Raw genomic sequence first — 23,507 nt, 5'->3', positions numbered from 1 at the left:
TCAAGGGAATGGCTTCTGGGGCGGCCTCCTCTGGGATGAGCGCAGGAGGAGGTTCTGGCCACTCGGGCTCTTCTGGGCTGGGGACCGCGCGGGCGGTCATGGACCGGGTCGTGACGCAGACCCATTCGGGGAGGCCAAGCATCCCCAGGTGCTCCCTCCGTTCGACAGCTGCCCAGGGAGAGCTTTCAAGGTCGTTTCCTAGGAGGCAGTCCACGGGGGCATCATCGCGGACAGTTACTTTTAACATCCCTGTTACTCCTCCCCACTCGAAGGGGACGCAGGCCATGTGGCATAGGCTTTCGGAGTTGTCGGCTGATCGAACAGGGCAAAGAATGTTCGGCAAGATTTGGTCTGGAGTGACGAGGTGGCGTCGGACCGCCGTTACACTGGCCCCGGTGTCGCGGAGGGCTTCCGCCCGGCGGCCATTGATGTTAACCCATTGACCGTACTTCTGTGTGTTGGCGGGAAGGGGGGCCCGCGGAATCATGTCTCTCTCCCCTAAGCAGACCAGTGCCATGGCGGCGGGTGCCCATTCAGAGGGATCGGTCTCGTACTCCTCTTGGTCTTCCGGGATTATTTCTTCCCCTAGGGCCGCCGCTGCAACTTGGCGGGGAGTAGTGTTCGGATTCTTTGGGCAGTTGGGATCACTGGCGTAGTGGCCGGGTCGCTGGCACCTGTGGCACGTAATGTTGGCCCGGAAACCGGCCCGGACGGCAGGGCTTCCCCGGCCAACCGGGGTCGAGGGGTTTCTGGGGGGTGACGAGGGGCCGGGGTCTCTCCCCCGACCCTGACTTCCTCCTCCCCCTCGGGGGCGATACGATCTGGATACTTCGCTGGGTGCGCTCCGGCCAACTCGGGTGCTTTCCCACCGGTCGGCTTCGGCGGCGAGTTGTCGAGGGTCGGTTAGCTTGCTGTCCAGGAGGTGTTGCCGGAGCTCCACGAAGCAGTTGTTCGACAGGTGTTCCCATACGATAAGGTCAAAGAGTTGTTCGTAGGTGGTTACTTTGTTGCCCTTGATCCACCCCTCGAAGGCTCGGCTAAAAAAGTTCACGTACTCCACCCAAGTTGTACCCGGAATCCGTTTGCAGTCGCGGAACCGTTGGCGGTACATCTCAGGTGTGAGCCCGTATCGAGTGAGGAGGGCGGCCTTCATGTGGTCGTAGGAGGTCATCAGCTGGTCCGGGAGTTGCAGCAGGGCGTCCCGCCCTTCGTTGACAAACCTCCCCCATAATCCGGCTCCCCAATCGCTTCGGGGAATCCGGTGGGAGGTCATTGCCACCTCATAGGCTTTAAACCACTGCTGGATATCATCGTTCTTGTGGTATTCCCGGATGACATCTTTGGGGATGTGAACCTTGGGTTCGGTCGAGGCAGACGGGGTCGGTCGTTCGGGGAGCCCGAGGTCTTTATTCTGTTTCTGGATCTCCAGTGCTTTGAGATTGCGCTCATGTTCGTACTCTAGTCTCTTTTCCTCTAGCTCCCTCTGTCTTTGCTTGTCTTCCCGCTCTTCCCTGAGCCGTAAGTGTTCCAGGGTTATTTTTTGTTCTGCCAGCTTGAGTTCCCCATCCAAGCGAAGTCGGGCAAGTTCTAATTCGTGGAGTCTGGTTTTTTCTCTTTCTCGGATCTCTTCCAGGGAGAGATCCGCTCTTTCTTTAGTTGGTGCGGGGCTCGTTTCGGTTGTTTGTGTTCGGGGTACGGCCGTACCCGTTTCTGCCCAAGCTTCTAGGGCTCGTTTGAAGTCTTCCTTTGTGCTAAGACCTGTGGTTGGAAGTCCAAGTTCTATGCAATATTGCTTCAGTTCCCGGTGGTTGTAGTCTTCCAATTTTTCCATCTGAAATTTTTCCGTTGTTCCGCTCTCTATTGACATGGTTGTTGTGTGTGGTGGGGCGAGTGACTTTCTGTACGATTATGCGTAGGTTCGGATCCCGTCGCTGGCCACCAATGTTAGACGGGGACCCTGAGGGTCGGCCGGATACCGAGGGAGAGATCCCCGAGGGGGACAGTCTCCGGCGATCGTACAGACAAGTTACCTCCCTCCCCACAAACAGGCACCACACCAAGTCGAGTTCAAGGCTTTATATAAGGTTCTTAAGGCAAGGATATCAGCGATACAGGATATCTTGGACCCGGGGGTCCTCTCACTTCTAGTCTCTGTAGGGAAAGGGGGTAGCGGGACAGTCTTGGTACCGGATCGGTACAGGTAGTGGTAAAAGGCGAGCTCACAATCCTCGAGCTGGAGTGTCTGTGGATCGGGCCGCGGCAGCGCCAGCAGGCCAAGGTGATAGTCTCATAAAGCAGAGGGCCGCGGCAGCGCCAGCAGGCCAAGTCGATGGTTTCACGAGGCAGAGGGCCGCGGCAGCGCCAGCAGGCCAAGACGATGGTTTCACGAGGCAGAGGGCCGCGGCAGCGCCAGCAGGCCAAGACGATGATTTCACGAGGCAGAGGGCCGCGGCAGCGCCAGCAGGCCAAGACGATGATTTCACGAGGCAGAGGGCCGCGGCAGCGCCAGCAGGCCAAGACGATGGTTTCACGAGGCAGAGGGCCGCGGCAGCGCCAGCAGGCCAAGACGATGGTTTCACGAGGCAGAGGGCCGCGGCAGCGCCAGCAGGCCAAGTCACGGATGAGTTCTTCTCGGGTCTCTCGACTCCAGGATACAACTGCCTTCCTGGTCTGGCCCTGCCCCAGTTATAGGTCTGGTCCCCTTTGATGTCCGGACCCTCGCGCCTGGGGGCCGGGAGGTCCGGGATGAGGGAGTCCAGACACCCAGCAGGGGGGTGGAGCCAGCGCCCAGGCGGCCTGGGGTGATCGACACCTGGCGGAGGAGAGCCGTTGACGATTCCTTCTCCCATTGACTCGCCAAGTGATCACTCTGCCTCCTGGGAGGATGGTGGGGCCTCGATGTCGGGGCCGGCCGGGCCCGGGGTTAGGGTCGAGTTGAGGCCACGCGGCCTCGTGCTGCAGTGCCCCAAGATGGCGGCCGGGTCGATGTCGTGGGGTAGATGGTGACCCGGGCCAGCTGGGTCCGGAGCTGGTGTCTTGTAGTGGAGGGATTGCAGGGTACTTCGGGTGGTCGTTTGTGGACTCTGGCTGGGGATGCAGGGAGAGCCAGGGTCCTGGTCCCATTGCGGGGAGGGGGGACAGCTCGAACATGCGGCCTGTCCAACAATAGGGAGTGGAGAGTGCATAGGGAGTGGAGAGTGCATAGGGAGTGGAGAGTGCATAGGGAGTGCAGAGTGCATAGAGAGTGAAGAGTGGAGAGTGCGTAGGGAGTGAAGAGTGGAGAGTGCGTAGGGAGTGAAGAGTGGAGAGTGCGTAGGGAGTGCAGAGTGGAGAGTGCATAGGGAGTGCAGAGTGGATAGGGAGTGGAGAGTGCATAGAGAGTGAAGAGTGGAGAGTGCGTAGGGAGTGCAGAGTGCGTAGGGAGTGCAGAGTGCATAGGGAGTGGAGAGTGCATAGGGAGTGGAGAGTGCATAGGGAGTGGAGAGTGCATAGGGAGTGGAGAGTGCATAGGGAGTGGAGAGTGCATAGGGAGTGGAGAGTGCATAGGGAGTGGAGAGTGCATAGGGAGTGGAGAGTGCATAGGGAGTGGAGAGTGCATAGGGAGTGGAGAGTGCATAGGGAGTGGAGAGTGCATAGGGAGTGGAGAGTGCATAGGGAGTGGAGAGTGCATAGGGAGTGGAGAGTGCATAGGGAGTGGAGAGTGCATAGGGAGTGGAGAGTGCATAGGGAGTGGAGAGTGCATAGGGAGTGGAGAGTGCATAGGGAGTGGAGAGTGCATAGGGAGTGGAGAGTGCATAGGGAGTGGAGAGTGCATAGGGAGTGGAGAGTGCATAGGGAGTGGAGAGTGCATAGGGAGTGGAGAGTGCATAGGGAGTGGAGAGTGCATAGGGAGTGGAGAGTGCATAGGGAGTGGAGAGTGCATAGGGAGTGGAGAGTGCATAGGGAGTGGAGAGTGCATAGGGAGTGGAGAGTGCATAGGGAGTGGAGAGTGCATAGGGAGTGGAGAGTGCATAGGGAGTGGAGAGTGCATAGGGAGTGGAGAGTGCATAGGGAGTGGAGAGTGCATAGGGAGTGGAGAGTGCATAGGGAGTGGAGAGTGCATAGGGAGTGGAGAGTGCATAGGGAGTGGAGAGTGCATAGGGAGTGGAGAGTGCATAGGGAGTGGAGAGTGCATAGGGAGTGCAGAGTGGATAGGGAGTGGAGAGTGCGTAGAGAGTGCGTAGAGAGTGGAGAGTGGAGAGTGCGTAGGGAGTGGAGAGTGCATAGGGAGTGGATAGTGCATACGGAGTGGAGAGTGCATAGGGGGTGGAGAGTGCATAGGGAGTGGAGAGTGCATAGGGAGTGCAGAGTGGATAGGGAGTGGAGAGTGGAGAGTGCGTAGAGAGTGGAGAGTGCGTAGGGAGTGGAGAGTGGAGAGTGCATAGGGAGTGGAGAGTGCATCCCCTCTACTTCTCTTCTATGGACACTTGTACTTCTTCTACTTCTCCACCAGCACAGTGTGTGTTTCCACTCGCCCGTGGCACTGGAGACTGAAGCACATCCTTCTTAGGGTCTTGCTGGTCATTATGGACACTCTTTCCAGTTCTGTACTTTTATGTGATCACACTATGCATTATGGGGGGTGTAGTGTTGCTTTGATTCCATTAGAACACAGCTGAAAACAATGATTTGTAGATAAAAACCTCTAGTCCCACTAAATCTTGGAAGTGCTTATTCACACACACACATGCATGCACGCACATATGCAAACACACTCTCTCTCCCTCAACAGGTGCACTACCTCCTCACAAGCACGGACACATGTTTGTAAAACAGGTTCTTTAACCCACCATGCCATCCCATAATGCAGTTCGGTTGGCTAGCACACCGTGGCTGACTGAAGATGCGCACTAGGATGGCGCCGGCACTTGACAGCCAGGCACAGAGAGGCGCGTGATTGACAATGGGCGACAAGACGAGCGTGACTGAGAGCAGACGCCAACTGAAATGTCCAAACCTTAAAAAGGAAAGATTTAATGACGGTATTTTTTGTGGAACTGGTGGCGAGCTTCCTGTTTCAAGATGAGTGAGTGGACCATGTCCAAAAAGACTGACACTCCAGTAGGGTAGTGTAGTGCTTTCAGCAAGCGTTGCCTTAATGTGCCACCCCAGCACGATTTAACCCCCTCAGCTGTCAATTGGGCATCTGTCACGTGACACCTGCAGACCAGACTCTGAATTTCTTCAGTGAAATCCAGTAGGGTACAATAGGTCTTACATTTGCAAGAGATTAAGCTGTTGGCAATGTAAATGACAATGCCATTTATTTATCTGTTTTCAAAACCAACACATAAATAAAAATATTGTCATTTACAATGCCAATAGTTTCAAGTTTCAAGTTTTATTTATTATGATAAGGAACTCTATTGAGGTCCACATAAAACAACATATACATACAAAGCAACAAATGTATAAAAAAGTTTCCATCACAAACACTTGTAATAACTTAATACAGGTCCAAAAAACATTTGAAGAAGTTGTACAGTTTAAAAGCAAACATTTCATTAGGAGGGTTAATCAAGGCTGCCTTAAACAAAGATGCAGATAATATGTTAAGTTGTAAGCAAGTTGGTCTTAACCATCTACGCCTGCCAGGCATCAGTGCAGGGCAAACAAACATGACGTGATCTAGATCTTGATCATACAATTGGCAAAGATCACAGCGTGCCGAACAACCAAACCAGCTGGCATGTAAAACTTTTAGCGGAAGCAAATTGTGTCTTAATAAGTACACCAGTCGTCTCACACCATGGAAAATATTCCAGTACATATACGGTTGAGCTTTCCGCAAGGTATAAGATTCAATCACAGGCGTACAACCTTTTTTCGCTAGGCAAAAGTCTCTATCTAGACTAAACCCCAATTCCCAGGAAACTGACTTCAAAACATTTTTTAATTGATGAGGGGACAATAGAAATAGAGTCTCCTCATCTAATTTCAATTGTAACACAGCAAATCTGAAGTTTTTTACAATCGATGAGAAGTCATTAAAAGATCCTAATAATTCATTTTTTATGAGGTTTCTTAAGGTATTGGGTTCACCTTTAGATAATGCTACTACCCAGCGTATGATACTAGCCAGACCTTGTACCCTGCTGCTACGTAATCCCAATTCCAGTCTCAAGGAGGCAGTCGAATTTGCTGTGCCTACACACATTAAACTCCGAAGAATTTTTCCTTCTGCAGAGTTTAAAAAACTCCATTTTTTTGGATCAACTAACTCAATTCCATATAACAGGGAGGCAGGAACTTTCGCTCTGAAGACATCTAAAAGAATAGAAAAATGTCGTCTACCTGTGGCTTTATACAGCGAAACTAAGCTCTTTCCCTGAGAAATGGCCTTCCGAGAGTTATTGTCTATGTGTGGTTTGTCACTTAAAGTATGAGAGACAATTTTACCTAAAAAGGTATAAGAGTTCACACATTCTAGTTTTTCCCCCCCCACAACCCATGAAAAGTTAAAACATTTAGGCTTCTTTCTACCAGAAAAACAAATCACCTTGCTTTTTGCCGTATTTATAGATAAAAAATGACTTTCAGCAAATTCAGAAAGTGCGTGCAACCGATTATTTAGGCCCTTTGGGGTGAGATCCAAAATTAGGATGTCGTCTGCATACATTAGGCATGCAATTGGAACACCCCCCAGGGACGGAGCAATACCGGCGGAAGCCGAAAGGGCGATGGGTAAGTCAACAGTATATAAGGAAAATAGCAACGGAGCCAAAAGGCAACCTTGCTTCAACCCATTAGATGTTGAAATTAATCTCGATACGCCGCGATCACCTCCAAGTAATACTCTGCACCAAGTGTCAGAGTACAAGGCGCGAATTAACTTAATAAGTGATGCAGGCATACCTAGGTTAAATAACTTTCTCCACAGCAAATTTCTGTCAACTTTGTCAAAAGCGGTGGAAAAGTCAATAAAAGCGCCATATACCTGACCACCCCGAACTTTCACATATTTTTCATTGATAACTTGTAATGCAGTCAGGTTATCTAAAGTTCCATGATTTTGTCTGAAACCAGTTTGCTCCAAGGGAAGGATTTTATGTTCAGATACCCAATCATTAATTAAAGAAAGCACACATTTTGCAAACACCTTACCAATAGCGTCAAGCAGGGCAATTTGACGATAATTTTGTGGTAGATCTCTTGCCCCTTTTTTATATAAAGGGACAATGATGCTTCCTTTCCAGGAGGGGGGGACTGTTCCGCTAAAAAAGCAGAATTCAAACACTGGAAAGAGTATTTTACTCCAAAGTTCACTCTGGTTTTTTAATACTGAAATTGGGATTTTGTCAGGACCCATCGCACCAGAGGAGCGCATATTCTTAATGGCACATTCAATTTCCTTTACTGTTGGACAGTCTAAAGTAGGTGAAACATTCTCAGATTCAATTTTAAACTCAAAAGAATTATTATTACTGTACAACTTCTCGATATAGTGAACCCACACCTGTTCCTCAATGGCAATGGGCGTAGGACTGGCTCTAGTACCACAGCCTTTGCCAATTAAGGACCAAAAGGTCTTAGTTTGGCGATTATAAGAAGCTTCCCTCAATTGAATCCAGAGGGCATCTTCCTTAGAACGTTTTAAACGGGCCTTAAGCCTGACTCTCCTTCTTTTTAGAATAGACAACTTACATTTAGCTTCTTGGTTAAAACTTAAAAATTGTCCCCTTACAACTTTATTTATTTCTCTGTTTAAAGCCCGTAGAGGGTAAGGGGCTAAAAGGGACTGTTTCACACCTGATTTCTTTTTTGCACAAGCAGTTACGGAATCTAAAAAATTTGTAAAACATAACAATACGCTCCCTTCCCAGAAAGGTAAATTCTCAACAGTAGAATAGAGAAGAGGCGCTAGGTTTTCAACAATACAAGGATTCCAAAAACATTTCCCTGAGCTGGAATCAAAATTCACAGAATCTATATCCAGACTCCACGGAACCGCTTTCTGAAGACTAATGGAGACAGAAAGCGTCAATGCATTATGGTCACTAAGATTTGATTCAATGACCTTCATATCCTTCAACAGGTGAAAACCGGCATAATCTATCATGATAAAATCAATAATAGATTTTCCCTTATTGAATTTACGAGTAAAAGCTGCCGGGATATCAGATGGAAGCCTCCCATTTACAATTACACAATCCGCTTTAAGTAAACCATCTAAAATAAGTTTACCTCTTTTGTTAGTTTTAATTTTGGGGGGGAACTGGGCTGAAGGTATATTCAGAGATTCTTCCAATGCGACATTTCTAAACAACTCCAACCCGTAGTTAGATATATTACAGTTTAGGTCCCCAAACATTAACACATGCGGAGATGGTGAGAACTCCAAAACTTTAGTTAAAAAGGTAAATAAAGTTTTTAAACCAGTATTAAAACGACAATTAGGGGGAATATAAATGTTTACCACAATCAGCAATCTATTAGGGCAATCCTCAAATACATCTTTTAGAATTATTGCTTGAAACAGTTTTCCTGGATCCAGATAGTGTGAATAGTTCCATTGCAATCTATTAGATAACAAGCATGCTAACCCTCCCTTAGCATGGCCTCTTCTAGTGCTGGTTGCGTTAAAATCCAAAACAAAATAGTCTTTATCCAAAACGAAACTTCCATCCACCCAGGTTTCTTGCAAACAGATTATATCTGCCTTTTGAGAATGAAGGAAACCCAATTTCTCCTTATAATCTTTGAAACCAGCAGTGTTCCATGAGATGAATTTCAGCTCCCTGTTAAAAATTAGAATCCTGAATGGAACGGGGAGCAGATTTACTCGCAAGGACTCCAGGAAGCCAACTCCATTTAGATTGCCAATAGCTCTAACTGGCAAAGGCGAAACCGTTGCATTGTAAATGCTTGTTAAATATTGGGACTAGGGTCACACCAGACCACGATTTTGGCGATCCTGTCTTAGCAACACAGCATAAAATATTCGTGAGCACTGGTAGCCACAGGCTCAGGTTTGCCAAAAAGATCAGCAGGGACCCCATCTGGGACAGAGGCTTTATTCCTAGACTAATGGTCTGGTTTAAGGCTTTTTCAACTTCTTGTTAAGTGGGTGGTGACAAGTTTGGAGCGCTCTTCTCTATATGGGTGTCATCAAGCTCCGTTGGTTGACTAAAAAGAGTATGCTCACTATGGCTCCCATATAGCCCAGAGAAGTGCTGTACCCATCTATTCGGAGGGAGAATACCATTGATAAAACTGTTGCGACGGTCCTGAAAGTAGGGGGCATTAATGGCTTTCCAAACGAGGCAAAAGTCTTTGGAGACAGTGGCTTCATATAAATGTATACCATGCCTCTTGTAATAGTTGCCTCAAGCGGGCGAATAATGCTCAAGCCGGTCATTTAAAATTTAATGGATCCCAATATTTTTCAGAACTCTATGGTTACAGTGTTGACGTCTCCATCTACATTTAAGAAGACAAGGCAGAGACGTAGAGCCATTAAAAACATATTGGAAGCTTTACACAGATAAGCGAGCAGCATAAAAAGGTTGAAAAAAAACCAGATCAAATAGTTAAGAGATCATTGCACAATTTTTTATCAAGAAAAATGTGTCAATGTAAGTCACCATAACAAACTACAGGCCAGCCTCTGACACCAATCTACTGTGGATAAAGCTTGAAAAAAATACAGAGGCACTAACGTAACTCAACTTTTACTCCTGCACCACCATCCAAAGGGGTAGTTAAGCGGAAAGAGTACATTAGGGCTACTTACTAGCATGTGCACTTTTCAAGCTGCACACAAATAATCACACTGACAAATGCTATGGAAGATGTCTTGCACATTGGAAGGGAAACTGTTCCCATCCTCCTATGCAGATAAATCGGTCCTGCTGGCAAGGACTTCCGCACTGGATAGCTCCTGTTAGACATGGCGGAGTAGCACAAGATAAATATGCTTAAGATAAAAGAAAGCAAACAAAAAAATCATTGGAAAAGCTGCTGCGAAAAGGATAAGAAGTTCTGGATGAACAGACTTGAAAGTGGCCCAAACACACCCAGGCTCATGCAAATCACTTCGAAATCTCAAGAAAATCTCAATTAGCTGGACAGGGAATAAGAACTTTGCTGAACTGTGGTCAAGGCTTTCATCAATCTTGTGGACAAAAACCCCTGACATCAAAACAGAAGGGAAGACTGACTATGGGGCACAATGGTGCATCTCAGAAAATGTCACAGAAGCTGCAGTTTCGGGAGGAAGCTGTGGCATTAATCTATGCATCTCAAATGCTTAATCTGTTGACGTATTACAATTAAATATACACCATTATATAGGAAATCCTGCCCAAGACATTTTGGAATAAAAGAAACAACTTGTTGGACTGAAGATGGGCAGAGCATAATAAATGAAGGCACTAGATCACATTGGAGACAACCGTTTGAAATGTCTACGAAACGTAACTACAGTTTCCTGTAATCTGCACACCAAATCATCGGGATTCTTGTCAAAAGGGGCCTCATGCAAATTCACCACAATTAAACTGAAAAGCAGGAACAAGAGAACAAGTTGATGCCACCATGGAGAAAGAATTTTCTCCATTGCGAAAAGGCCCGAACCTTCTGTAATATTTCTGCACAACATAGAAGAAATGCAGCTTAACAGCAATAGACACAATCTGCCAGTGGGGAGATTCCGGGGACAAGAATTCAGTTAGCCCAACAGAAGCAGAGGAACGTAAAGCATTTCACTGCGATCAGCCCAAATTAAGATAGAGGCTATAACAAATAAATTATGTTTTTCCTTTTAGGAGACAACTTGGAAATCACTGAAAGAGTGGCCACCTATCTCAAAGCATGGAAGATCAGTAAGGGGGTTGAAGAGCGAAATACAAAAGAGCAGCATAGAGCTACCGATTCCACCGGAGGTGATAACAGAACAGTTATCAAGTAATACCAGTCAACAGTTCACAATTGGACATAATATTGTTTGTTTACCCTAATAGAGCCCCATCTCTCCCTTTCCTTAAAGTACCGATTTGGTGGGCAATACCAGCTCCTAGTTGAACATTTAATCCAAATCTGAACGCATTTTAAGTTCTAGTTTGAAAATGTGAAACTGAAACAATAAGGTATTATTTTATGACACCAAAGACGTCTGGCATAATGATTATTATTTTTTTTAAATAAAAAGGTGAAATCAATGCACCCTTACCTGCGATGAAGCACAAAAGGTATCAAGAGGGACATGGAACAGTAAATGTTCAACATTACTGCTATCCATACCAACACAATTACTGTTACTTTGTGTGTTAAATTGCACAAATCACCTGCCAAACATAAATGGAATAAAAAGTGGGAACTTGTCAATGAGTAAACTGAACGTTTCAGGAATTTAAGACTAAATGTAAATGAAAATTCTTGCTAGCCTTCTCAAAATCAAGGGGGGGAAAACATCTACAGGTCTAAATGATCTCAGTCATCCAAACCTTTAATCTCAGAGCTGGCACAGTAAGCCAACAAAGTCTTATTGAGGCTTGCATCATATAGAAACCCACTTGTTTTAGTGGCACACATCTTAATGCTAAAATAAGACACTAAAGACATTCCCTCACTAAGCAGCCAGGTGGGATCTGCCTTAAGACCTCACTTACCTCAACATCAGCTGCAACCAAGTAACAGCACATTGCTAGGGCAGAGGCACACTGCAGAGGAGAGAGAAAAAAAAAAGTTTGAGAGATCACGAAGTACTTTATGAATCCAACAATAAAATAAACAGTTGTTTATAAGGAACGGGTACGTACTCTCCCTATTTCCGACCTTCATGATTCATGGTGCACTCATCAGACTGGGATCACAGGATGGAATAATCGTAGTCTATAAATGACACACCTTAGTCCTACTTCACTTCAGTGGGACTGGAAAGGCATCAATATTTTGTTTAACAGGATTCCTTCATGCACTTTTTAAAAGCACCCAATACCTTCAAAAAACAATGGGTACATCAGGTGGTTGTGGGACAATGTTCCAAGTATTGTATGTTAACACTCCAACTGCAATAGCTTTTAAATTCTATTACGTGTGTTTTTTTGCTTTTGTTAAAGCCATCCTGTATCAAAACCGTATTGTGTTGGAAAACTGCTTTTTTTGGGTGCAGAAGAAAAAGTTGGCTAACCCTCTAAAACTAGCATATGAATCAGAATATCTTACGAGGTGAATACGGGAACGCTTTTTGAAGAGCTCGCGTCTCATTAAATGTAACCTTATAAAGGGTCCGATATGAAAAGAGTCTCAATTAGAATGGGGGTGCAAACTAAATATTGACTGGATTTAGGGTTATGGGAAGATTGTTAAATCAAATGCATAAACTGCACATATTTGGAGATGTTCTATTGTACTGCATCCTTGTTGCAGTACAGGGGCTATTCCATAGCATTTAAAACAAAGATCCTTCTAGGATATATTATATTAATACACTCTTTCTACATGGCTGTAAGGCATTTGAAATTTCTCCTTTATTTTGCTGAAACTGTGCTCATCAAGTCAATCCTAAAATCAACACCTTTAGATTATAGGATTCTGTTAATTCCGGTTGGTTGTTTTTTTAGGGGGGCTTTTAGCACCAGCATAGTCTTTTGATACAAGTATGATTTTTATCAACTTTGTTGGTTTGCGAGCTGAACACCAACGTAAATTTGAGACATCTAGCCTCAATCTTATTGGATTAGTTAATCACCAGCATAGTTTCACTACCACAGCAATCCTGGGGAAATACTAAACGCAAGTCAGAGCACTGATGGCCTCTGCGGTCATGAAACCAAAGCCTCCAGCTGTGAAGATATACAGAGAAACTGCAATTAGTTTGGTCACGCTTGACAAATGCCTACACCTGTTTCATTGGCATAATAACAGATAATTGAAGGTTGATCAATCCTATTTGGGTCAATAAAGACTTTACTCACAGCTTCAAGTGCCCGTGCAAACAATATTCCACAAATTTATCTTCTCATATCAGAAACAGATAAAGTAAGTTCACACAAGAAACTTGCTTAAGTTAGAAATAGAGGCAGAGGGCCATGGTAAAGATGGACTTAATTGTAGCAAATAAACGTAAGTGATCAACTTCTGGAAAGAAATATAAAAAGTAAAGGACGCTTAGACAAAAGATAGCACTTACGCTTTGCCGGGCGATTAGGCTGGCTGAGGCATCAGTGAGGATATTGATCAGAAGTGGCTTAAGACTCCGGAAGATTTCCTCCCCTTCAGGCCCAGAACCCATTTGAAGGCACAGCAGTATAAGCACATTAGCAGCCAAAGACTGCTCCTCCCCTTTCCCTGACGGAAAAAGACAATAAATAAATAGGCAAAATGGCATGCTGTGTCAAAGTGAATTTTGTGCACAGTAAACATGTCCAAAAGCTCATCTAAGCAATTGTCAGAGCAACCAGACAACTGACTACCTTAAAACAGTTTAAAGTACAATTTGAATCTGCGAAATAATATTGTCTGAAACCAAGACATGTTTGGTTTATATATCCATTTATGTACAAGTGTATGCTTTCAATAGGTCCTCATACATGCACTGTCACTCATTGTTGCACTCATGCATCCAATTACTGAATCACTGACTAATGACTGCATTAACCTTCTAACACAACCGCAATAAAATACACTCAACATATACAAGATAAATTAAAAGAATACGGGTAGAAAAAAAGGAAACCTGCTGCTGTCTAAACATGGCAGGAATACGCCTGCAAAATTAAGCTAAACACAGCAGCAGGTGTGTCTTGCACAAATAGTGAATATAGTTATCGTTTTAAAGGTTTTAGCATGCAGCCGCGGTTAGACATGTTGGCCTTCTTGGAATGGTAAAACTGATACACTTTGGAAAACAGCATTCCATAAAGGGTCGTATGGTTTAGTGGAAGGGGGCACGTGGGGTGCCACACACTGCACATGAAATAAGACATCAAGCTAGCACTGCTTGGAGAGCAGGTGTATTTGCTTAAGAAAACTTGAAATAAAAAGGAAACTTGAAATAAAAGTGGGAAAATAAAAGTGGGAACAAAAAAGTAGAAAACTGAAGAACTTGCCACCTACTCATTACATTGAAGACCACTCATTTTGAGATGGATGAGCCAATATATTTAGAGAATATCACTCACAGGTCAAGAGAGCCAATGACTGATGTGAAATGAACCATCACATCATGTAATGCATTGTCATGGATGTTAGTAGACTTTTAAAAAAAAGACTCAAAGAAATGGCAGAAGAGGGTAAACCCAACTGCCCTCCATCAATAGATATTTTATTTAATTAGTTTTTTAATGCAAGATTGTGGAAGACAGCAATGCCCATCATCCCTTCCAAACTGATCCCAGCAAGATTACTACAAGTCTTCTACCCAGTGGGTTTGTCAAGGTGTGTACCAAAATCCTTCGCTACAAATTTCTGAGATTGCATGCAACAAAATACGCCTCTATCGATTGTGAAAAGCATATGTTAACATCAATGTGTCAGACTTAATGCCCTTCATTAAACAGTCAGGGATATAACCTTTATCATGCCCTTGTCATTACATAACTCAGACCTTCGGCGCTCGGGATACACCTTTCACACAGTAACCAGGCATACTTTAAAACAAAATTTCAAATCTGTACAAAATTATAACTGTCAAAACTATATAAAATCCATACTAGTAGAGCCGAATAAGGATTACCATAATGCAAATCTTCCCATCTACATGGTTTGTTCCAGTGAGTCGTCAACACCAAAACCCTACTACCGTATTCTGCCAGATTCCATGCAACAAAATAACCGATAGAGGACTTTAGCACAGCGCAATAACGAGCCAGCCTGAAAATGTAACGTCCTTTGTTAGACGGGGACCCTGAGGGTCGGCCGGATACTGAGGGAGAGATCCCCGAGTGGGACCGTCTCCTGCGATCGTACAGACAAGTTACCTCCCTCCCCACAAACAGGCACCACACCAAGTCGAGTTCAATGCTTTATATAAGGTTCTTAAGGCAAGGATATCAGCGATACAGGATATCTCGGACCCGGGGGTCCTCTCACTTCTAGTCTCTGTAGGGAAAAAGGGGGGTAGCGGGACAGTCTTGGTACCGGATCGGTACAGGTAGTGTGGTAAGAGGCGAGCTCACAATCCTCGAGCTGGAGTGTCTGTGGATCGGGCCGCGGCAGCGCCAGCAGGCCAAGATAATAGTCTCCCTAGGTAGGGGGCCGCGGCAGCGCCAGCAGGCCAAGTCGATGGTTTCACGAGGCAGAGGGCCGCGGCAGCGCCAGCAGGCCAAGTCGATGGTTTCACGAGGCAGAGGGCCGCGGCAGCGCCAGCAGGCCAAGACGATGGTTTCACGAGGCAGAGGGCCGCGGCAGCGCCAGCAGGCCAAGACGATGGTTTCACGAGGCAGAGGGCCGCGGCAGCGCCAGCAGGCCAAGACGATGGTTTCACGAGGCAGAGGGCCGCGGCAGCGCCAGCAGGCCAAGACGATGGTTTCACGAGGCAGAGGGCCGCGGCAGCGCCAGCAGGCCAAGACGATGGTTTCACGAGGCAGAGGGCCGCGGCAGCGCCAGCAGGCCAGTCACAGACGAGTTCTTCTCGGGTCTCTCGACTCCAGGATACAACTGGTTTCCTGGTCTGGTCCTGCCCCAGTTATAGGTCTGGTCCCCTTTGATGTCCGGACCCTCGCGCCTGGGGGGCCGGGAGGTCCGGGATGAGGGAGTCCAGACACCCAGCAGGGGGGTGGAGCCAGCGCCCAGGCGGCCGGGGGTGATCGACACCTGGCGGAGGAGAGCCGTTGACGATTCCTTTCTCCCATTGACTCGCCAAGTGGTCACTCTGCCTCCCGGGGGGAGGTTGGTGCCTCGATGTCGGGCCCGGCCGGGCCCAGGGTGAGGGTCGAGTTGAGGCCACGCGGCCTCGTGCTGTAGTGGCCCAAGATGGCGGCTGGGCCGAGGCCGTGGTGTGGATGGTGACCCGGGCCAGCTGGGTTCGGAGCTGGTGTCTTGTGGGTGAGGAATTGCAGTGTACTTCGGGTGGTCGTCGGGGACTCTGGCTGGGGATGCAGGGGGAGCCAGGGTCCAGGTCCCATTGCGGGGAGGGGGCAGCCCGACCATGCGGCCTGTCCAACATGCGTCCCCCCCAGCTGAAGGCGGGGAGAGTCAGCCATCTTCCTGGGGACTCTCCTCGCTGAGGCGGAAAAAGCGTGACAGGCCGTCGGCGTTGGCGTGGTCCTGGCCTGGACGATGTTCCACCGTGAAGTCCATCCCCTGCAGGGAGATGGACCAGCGTAGCAGCTTCGGGTTCTCCCCCCGCATTTGCATCAGCCATTGCAGGGGTCGGTGGTCTGTTTGCACCCGGAAGTGGGTGCCGAAGAGGTATGGCCGGAGCTTCTTGAGTGCCCAGACTACGGCGAAGGCCTCCCTCTCAATGGTGCTCCAGCGCTGTTCTCGGGGCAATAGGCGTCTGCTGATGAAGACCACTGGCTGGTCGATCCCTTCGGTGTTGAGTTGGGAGAGGACGGCCCCCACACCATGATCGGAGGCGTCCGTCTGCACAATGAATTCCCGGCTGTAGTCGGGAGCCTGGAGCACGGGGGCCGTGCACATGGCGGTCTTTAGCTTTTCGAAGGCCGATTGGCAGTCCGGGGTCCAGTTGACGGTTTTGGGGCTCTTTTTGGAGGTGAGCTCCGTGAGAGGCCCCACGATGCTGCCATAGTCCTTCATGAACCGCCGGTAGTATCCGGTGAGCCCCAGGAAGGCCCGGACCTCCGTTTGGGTCGTAGGGGGTCGCCAGGCCTGGATGGCAGCAATCTTGAGTTGGAGAGGGGCCACCAGCCCGCTTCCCACTTGGTGTCCTAGGTAGGTCACGGACCCTTGGCCCACCTGGCACTTACTGGCTTTGATGGTGAGCCCGGCTTGCTGGAGGGCGTGTAGAACCTCCCGCAGGTGGCGGAGGTGGTCGGTCCACTGGTGGCTGTACACAGCAATGTCGTCCAGGTAGGCGGCGCTGAAGCCTTCCAGGCCCGCCAGTACCTGGTTTACCAGCCGTTGGAACGTTGCCGGGGCGTTTTTCATGCCGAAGGGCATGACTTTAAAGTGGTAGTGCCCGTCTGGGGTAGAGAAGGCGGATCGTTCTTGGGCCCTAGGGGTGAGGCCGATCTGCCAGTAGCCCGCTGTTAGGTCGAAGATGCTCAGGTAGCGGGCGGCCCCCATCCGGTCAATTAGCTCGTCTGCCCGGGGGATGGGATGAGCGTCGGTCCGGGTAACTGCATTCAGCCCCCGATAGTCCACGCAGAACCGGAGCTCAGGGGCAACGCCCGGAGCAGCTGCCTTGGGAACTATGACGACTGGGCTCGCCCAGGGACTGTCTGAGGGTTCGATCACTCCTAGGGTCAGCATTTTGGACACCTCGGTCTGGATGCAGGCTCGTACCCGGTCTGGTACGCGGTACGCTCGGTGTCGAATAGGAGGGCTGTCCCCGGTGTCCACATCGTGGAGGCACCAGGGGGTGACTCCGGGGGTGAGGGAGAACAGGGAGGCGAACTGCCTCAGGAGCGTTTGGCAGTCTTGGTGTTGCTCCGGGGACAGGGCCTCGGAGAGCTGGACCCCTTCCACTGAGCCATCCTGCTCGAGGGCCCTCAGTAAGTCCGGAAGGGGTTCAGAGTCTTCTTCTGTCCCATTATCGGTAGCCATCAGGAGGCTGAGTTCGGATCGCACGAAATGGGGTTTGAGCCTGTTGGCATGGAGGACCCGTAGGGGGTTCCGGGCAGTCTCCATGTCGATTAAATAGGTGACGGGCCCCTTGCGTTCGATTACCTTGAAGGGCCCGGACCATCTGTCGTGGAGTGCACAGGGCTCAACCGGGGACATCACCCAGACCTGTTGTCCAGGTTCGAACTCAATGGAGGACGTGTGCTGATCGTACCACCTCTTCATGTCCTCCTGACTGGCCTCGAGGTTGGCTTTGGCGGCGTCTCGGAACCGCCAGCTCTGGTTGCGGAGAGCCAGGAGATACCTGTAGATGTCCGGGGGAGTTTTCTGGGGAGGCTGCTCCCAACCTTCCTTGACTAGGCTGAGGGGGCCCCGGACGGGGTGCCCGTACAGGAGTTCAAAGGGGCTGAAGCCGAGGGACTTCTGCGGGACCTCCCGATAGGCAAACAGGAGGCAGGGAAGTAGCACGTCCCACTGGCGTCGAAGGGGTTCTTCTAGACCCATAATCATCCCCTTGAGGGTGCGGTTGAATCTCTCGACCAGTCCGTTTCCTTGCGGGTGATAGGGGGTCGTGAATTTGTAGGTGACCCCGCATTGTTGCCAGAGGGACTTCATATATCTGGAGATAAAGTTCGTGCCCCTGTCACTGACGACCTCCCGGGGGAACCCCACCCGGGAGAAGATCCCCATCAGGGCCCGGCCCACCACGGGGGCCGTCACGGTCCGAAGAGGGATGGCCTCGGGATAGCGGGTGGCGTGGTCTACAAGGACCAGGATGAACCGGTGTCCTTGGGCTGTTCGAGGGTCGAGGGGCCCCACAATGTCTATACCCACTCATTCAAAAGGGGTTGTGACGACAGGAAAGGGTTGTAACGGTGCTTTGATTTTTCGGCCACTTTTTCCGCTGGCCTGGCAGGTGGGGCAGGCTTTGCAGTGGTTGGTGACATCCTTCCGCATGTGGGGCCAGAAAAAATGGGTCACCAGGCGGTCGTAGGTTTTATCCTGCCCCAGGTGTCCGGCAAGGGGGACATCGTGGGCTAAGTTCAGGAGGAAGCCTCGGAAGCGAAGGGGCACCACCAGCACCCGACTGGCCCCTAGTTCTGCAACTTTCTGCTCGCTGTAGAGCAGGTCTTGGTCCCAGTAGATCCAGTGGGCCCCCGAGGTATCCCCGGTGCTCTGGGCCAGGGCTTGCTGCCTGAGTCCTTCGAGAGAGGGACAGGTTTTCTGTTCGGCCCGGAATTGTTCCTGCGTGGGGCCTCCCTCCTGCCGCCATTGTGCCAGGTCAGGGACGTCCCGAAGCTGGTCGGATCCTTCTTCGGTTTGGGTCAATGGACTGGCTTCTGGGGCGGCCTCCTCGGGGATGAGCGCGGGAGGAGGTTCTGGCCACTCGGGCTCTTCTGGGCTGGGGACCGCGCGCGGGCGGTCATGGATCTGGTCGTGACGCAGACCCATTCGGGGAGGCCGAGCATCCCCAGGTGCTCCCTCCGTTCGACAGCTGCCCAGGGAGAGCTTTCAAGGTCGTTTCCTAGGAGGCAGTCCACGGGGGCATCATCGCGGACAGTTACTTTTAACATCCCTGTTACTCCTCCCCACTCGAAGGGGACGCAGGCCATGTGGCATAGGCTTTCGGAATTGTCGGCTGATCGGACAGGGCAAAGAATGTTCGGCAAGATTTGGTCTGGAGTGACGAGGTGGCGTCGGACCGCCGTTACACTGGCCCCGGTGTCGCGGAGGGCTTCCGCCCGGCGGCCATTAATGTTGACCCATTGACCGTACTTCTGGGTGTTGGCGGGAAGGGGGGCCCGCGGAATCATGTCTCTCTCCCCTAAGCAGACCAGTGCCATGGCGGCGGGTGCCCATTCAGAGGGATCGGTCTCGTACTCTTCCTGGTCTTCCGGGATTAGTTCTTCCCCTAGGGCCGCCGCTGCAACTTGGCGGGGGGTAGTGTTCGGATTCTTTGGGCAATTGGGATCACTGGCGTAGTGGCCGGGTCGCTGGCACCTGTGGCACGTAATGTTGGCCCGGAAACCGGCCCGGACGGCAGGGCTTCCTCGGCCAACCGGGGTCGAGGGGTTTCTGGGGGGTGACGAGGGGCCGGGGTCTCTCCCCCGACCCTGACTTCCTCCTCCCCCTCGGGGGCGATACGGTCTGGATAATTCGCTGGGTGCGTTCCTGCCAACTCGGGTGCTTTCCCACCGGTCGGCTTCGACGGCTAGTTGTCTAGGGTCGGTTAGCTTACTGTCCAGGAGGTGTTGCCGGAGCTCCACGAAGCAGTTGTTCGACAGGTGCTCCCATACGATAAGGTCAAAGAGTTGTTCGTAGGTGGTTACTTTGTTGCCCTTGATCCACCCCTCGAAGGCTCGGCTAAAAAAGTTCACGTACTCCACCCAAGTTGTACCCGGAATCCGTTTGCAGTCGCGGAACCGTTGGCGGTACATCTCCGGTGTGAGCCCGTATCGAGTGAGGAGGGCGGCCTTCATGTGGTCGTAGGAGGTCATCAGCTGGTCCGGGAGTTGTAGCAGGGCGTCCCGCCCTTCGTTGACAAACCTCCCCCATAATCCGGCTCCCCAATCGCTTCGGGGAATCCGGTGGGAGGTCATTGCCACCTCATAGGCTTTAAACCACTGCTGTATATCATCGTTCTTGTGGTATTCCCGGATGACATCTTTGGGGATGTGAACCTTGGGTTCGGTCGAGGCAGACGGGGTCGGTCGTTCGGGGAGCCCGAGGTCTTTATTCTGTTTCTGGACCTCCAGTGTTTTGAGATTGCGCTCATGTTCGTACTCTAGTTTCTTTTCCTCTAGCTCTCTCTGTCTTTGCTTGTCTTCTCGCTCTTCCCTGAGCCGTAAGTGTTCCAGGGTTATTTTTTGTTCTGCCAGCTTGAGTTCTCCATCCAAGCGAAGTCGGGCTAGTTCTAATTCGTGGAGTCTGGTTTTTTCTCTTTCTCGGATCTCTTCCAGGGAGAGACCCGCTCTTTCTTTAGTTGGTGCGGGGCTCGTCTCGGTTGTTTGTGTTCGGGGTACGGCCGTACCCGTTTCTGCCCAGGCTTCTAGGGCTCGTTTGAAGTCTTCCTTCGTACTCAGACCCGTGGTTGGGAGACCAAGTTCCATGCAATATTGCTTCAGTTCTCGGTGGTTGTAATCTTCCAATTTTTCCATCTGGAATTTCTCCGTTGTTCCGCTCTCTGTTGTCATGGTGGTCGTGTGTCGTGGGTCGGGTGACTTTCTGTACGATTATGCGTAGGTTCGGATCCCGTCGCTGGCCACCAATGTTAGACGGGGACCCTGAGGGTCGGCCGGATACTGAGGGAGAGATCCCCGAGTGGGACCGTCTCCTGCGATCGTACAGACAAGTTACCTCCCTCCCCACAAACAGGCACCACACCAAGTCGAGTTCAATGCTTTATATAAGGTTCTTAAGGCAAGGATATCAGCGATACAGGATATCTCGGACCCGGGGGTCCTCTCACTTCTAGTCTCTGTAGGGAAAAAGGGGGGTAGCGGGACAGTCTTGGTACCGGATCGGTACAGGTAGTGGTAAGAGGCGAGCTCACAATCCTCGAGCTGGAGTGTCTGTGGATCGGGCCGCGGCAGCGCCAGCAGGCCAAGATAATAGTCTCCCTAGGTAGGGGGCCGCGGCAGCGCCAGCAGGCCAAGTCGATGGTTTCACGAGGCAGAGGGCCGCGGCAGCGCCAGCAGGCCAAGTCGATGGTTTCACGAGGCAGAGGGCCGCGGCAGCGCCAGCAGGCCAAGACGATGGTTTCACGAGGCAGAGGGCCGCGGCAGCGCCAGCAGGCCAAGACGATGGTTTCACGAGGCAGAGGGCCGCGGCAGCGCCAGCAGGCCAAGACGATGGTTTCACGAGGCAGAGGGCCGCGGCAGCGCCAGCAGGCCAAGACGATGGTTTCACGAGGCAGAGGGCCGCGGCAGCGCCAGCAGGCCAAGACGATGGTTTCACGAGGCAGAGGGCCGCGGCAGCGCCAGCAGGCCAGTCACAGATGAGTTCTTCTCGGGTCTCTTGACTCCAGGATACAACTGGTTTCCTGGTCTGGTCCTGCCCCAGTTATAGGTCTGGTCCCCTTTGATGTCCGGACCCTCGCGCCTGGGGGGCCGGGAGGTCCGGGATGAGGGAGTCCAGACACCCAGCAGGGGGGTGGAGCCAGCGCCCAGGCGGCCGGGGGTGATCGACACCTGGCGGAGGAGAGCCGTTGACGATTCCTTTCTCCCATTGACTCGCCAAGTGGTCACTCTGCCTCCCGGGGGGAGGTTGGTGCCTCGATGTCGGGCCCGGCCGGGCCCAGGGTGAGGGTCGAGTTGAGGCCACGCGGCCTCGTGCTGTAGTGGCCCAAGATGGCGGCTGGGCCGAGGCCGTGGTGTGGATGGTGACCCGGGCCAGCTGGGTTCGGAGCTGGTGTCTTGTGGGTGAGGAATTGCAGTGTACTTCGGGTGGTCGTCGGGGACTCTGGCTGGGGATGCAGGGGGAGCCAGGGTCCAGGTCCCATTGCGGGGAGGGGGCAGCCCGACCATGCGGCCTGTCCAACATCCTTTAACACGTTATTCACAATAAGTGAATCTGGCCTAGTGGGGTTGCCATAACCTTTTATTATGAACAGATCACACCTAAGCTATATGATATCTTTTACCACTCAACTGAAAAGGCCTTTAGCATTGGCTTGACACTATCCAACACATTTCTACTGATGTCCGCATTAACTGGCAACCATCGTGCAGTTATGAAAATAACAAATCTGTACAAAATTATAGTTTACAGAACTCTAAACAACCCATCTTAATAGGGCCAAATTAGATTTATCACAGTGAAATTCTCCTTCCAGGAGGTGTTGGACCCTTGCCTACTAAGCTTATCTGAGATTACATGTAACCAAATACCGGTCTACAGCCTGTAGCAATGTCATAAAGCCTATTGGCTTTAAACAAATGCTTTTCACAGTAAGTTAAGCCAGGACCACTGCCCTGGTCATAACTTTTCATAAGCTGATCAGACCTATGGCACTGGACAGGTTTCCGACTGCACCAGTCAGGACTATAGCCTGTCACCATAACCAACTCAGACCTACTGTCTTGAGCATACATTTTTCCACAAGGGAACTATCAGGCACACCATCACAACATTAGAAATGTATACAGATTTACAGCTGGCTAAACAAAATATTATCTCCACTAAGCCTAGCAAGGATTCACAGAGAGAATGCCACAGTGTGTCGTGGGAAACCAACACCAAATCCCTTTCCTACTAATATGGTGGTGTCAAGGTAGCAAACTATCTCTATGTAACATTTAAAAATAAAGCGACAACAATCTACCCATAAATGCCTATAGACTAACACCTGCTTTTCAAAATAAATGTCAGGCCTACTGCCTTGATCATAACAGATCAGGCCTATAGCCATGATCACAGACTTGCCACCATAACCAATTTAGAGGCATATTAACAAGGCGGCGCTATAAAATTATCGCCGCTTTGGCGGCCGTTTTCGGCCAAAAAGCGGCGATAAATTTATCGCCTTATCAGCAAAGACACGCCATCGTGTGTTTTGCTGACTTAGCGCACGTTTCCAGCACGACTAACTTTGCATCGCTAATGAGATGCAAAGTAGGCGTGGCTGTGAAACTAACCAGGGAAAATATCACGAAGGCAGCTTCACAATATTAACAAGGAAGGGTAGCGATTATTTAAATCGCGTTAAGTATGCCTTAACGCAGGAATTTAGCAGACGTTAAATTCCTGACTAAGGCATACTTAACATGGGGGTGGATTCT

General features: G+C 50.2%; 1 protein-coding gene across 2 annotated transcripts in view; it reads right to left on the bottom strand.

Moving 5' to 3' along the window:
* Window positions 1-23,507, bottom strand: part of IFRD2 (interferon related developmental regulator 2) — a 156,959-nt gene that overhangs the window by 104,428 nt on the left and 29,024 nt on the right. For both annotated transcript variants that reach the window (XM_078661262.1, XM_078661261.1), the window contains 2 exons: window positions 13,172-13,329; window positions 11,649-11,699 (listed from right to left, as the gene is read on the bottom strand). In XM_078661262.1, coding sequence (XP_078517388.1) covers window positions 11,649-11,699; window positions 13,172-13,329 — 209 coding nt within the window. The remainder of the gene's footprint in view (window positions 1-11,648; window positions 11,700-13,171; window positions 13,330-23,507) is intronic.

This window comes from Lissotriton helveticus, chromosome 9 (genome assembly GCF_964261635.1).
Source record: "Lissotriton helveticus chromosome 9, aLisHel1.1, whole genome shotgun sequence".
Classification (NCBI taxonomy): domain Eukaryota; kingdom Metazoa; phylum Chordata; class Amphibia; order Caudata; family Salamandridae; genus Lissotriton; species Lissotriton helveticus.
Note: the sequence above shows the minus strand (reverse complement) of the source record. Positions and strands in the feature narration are given on the sequence as shown.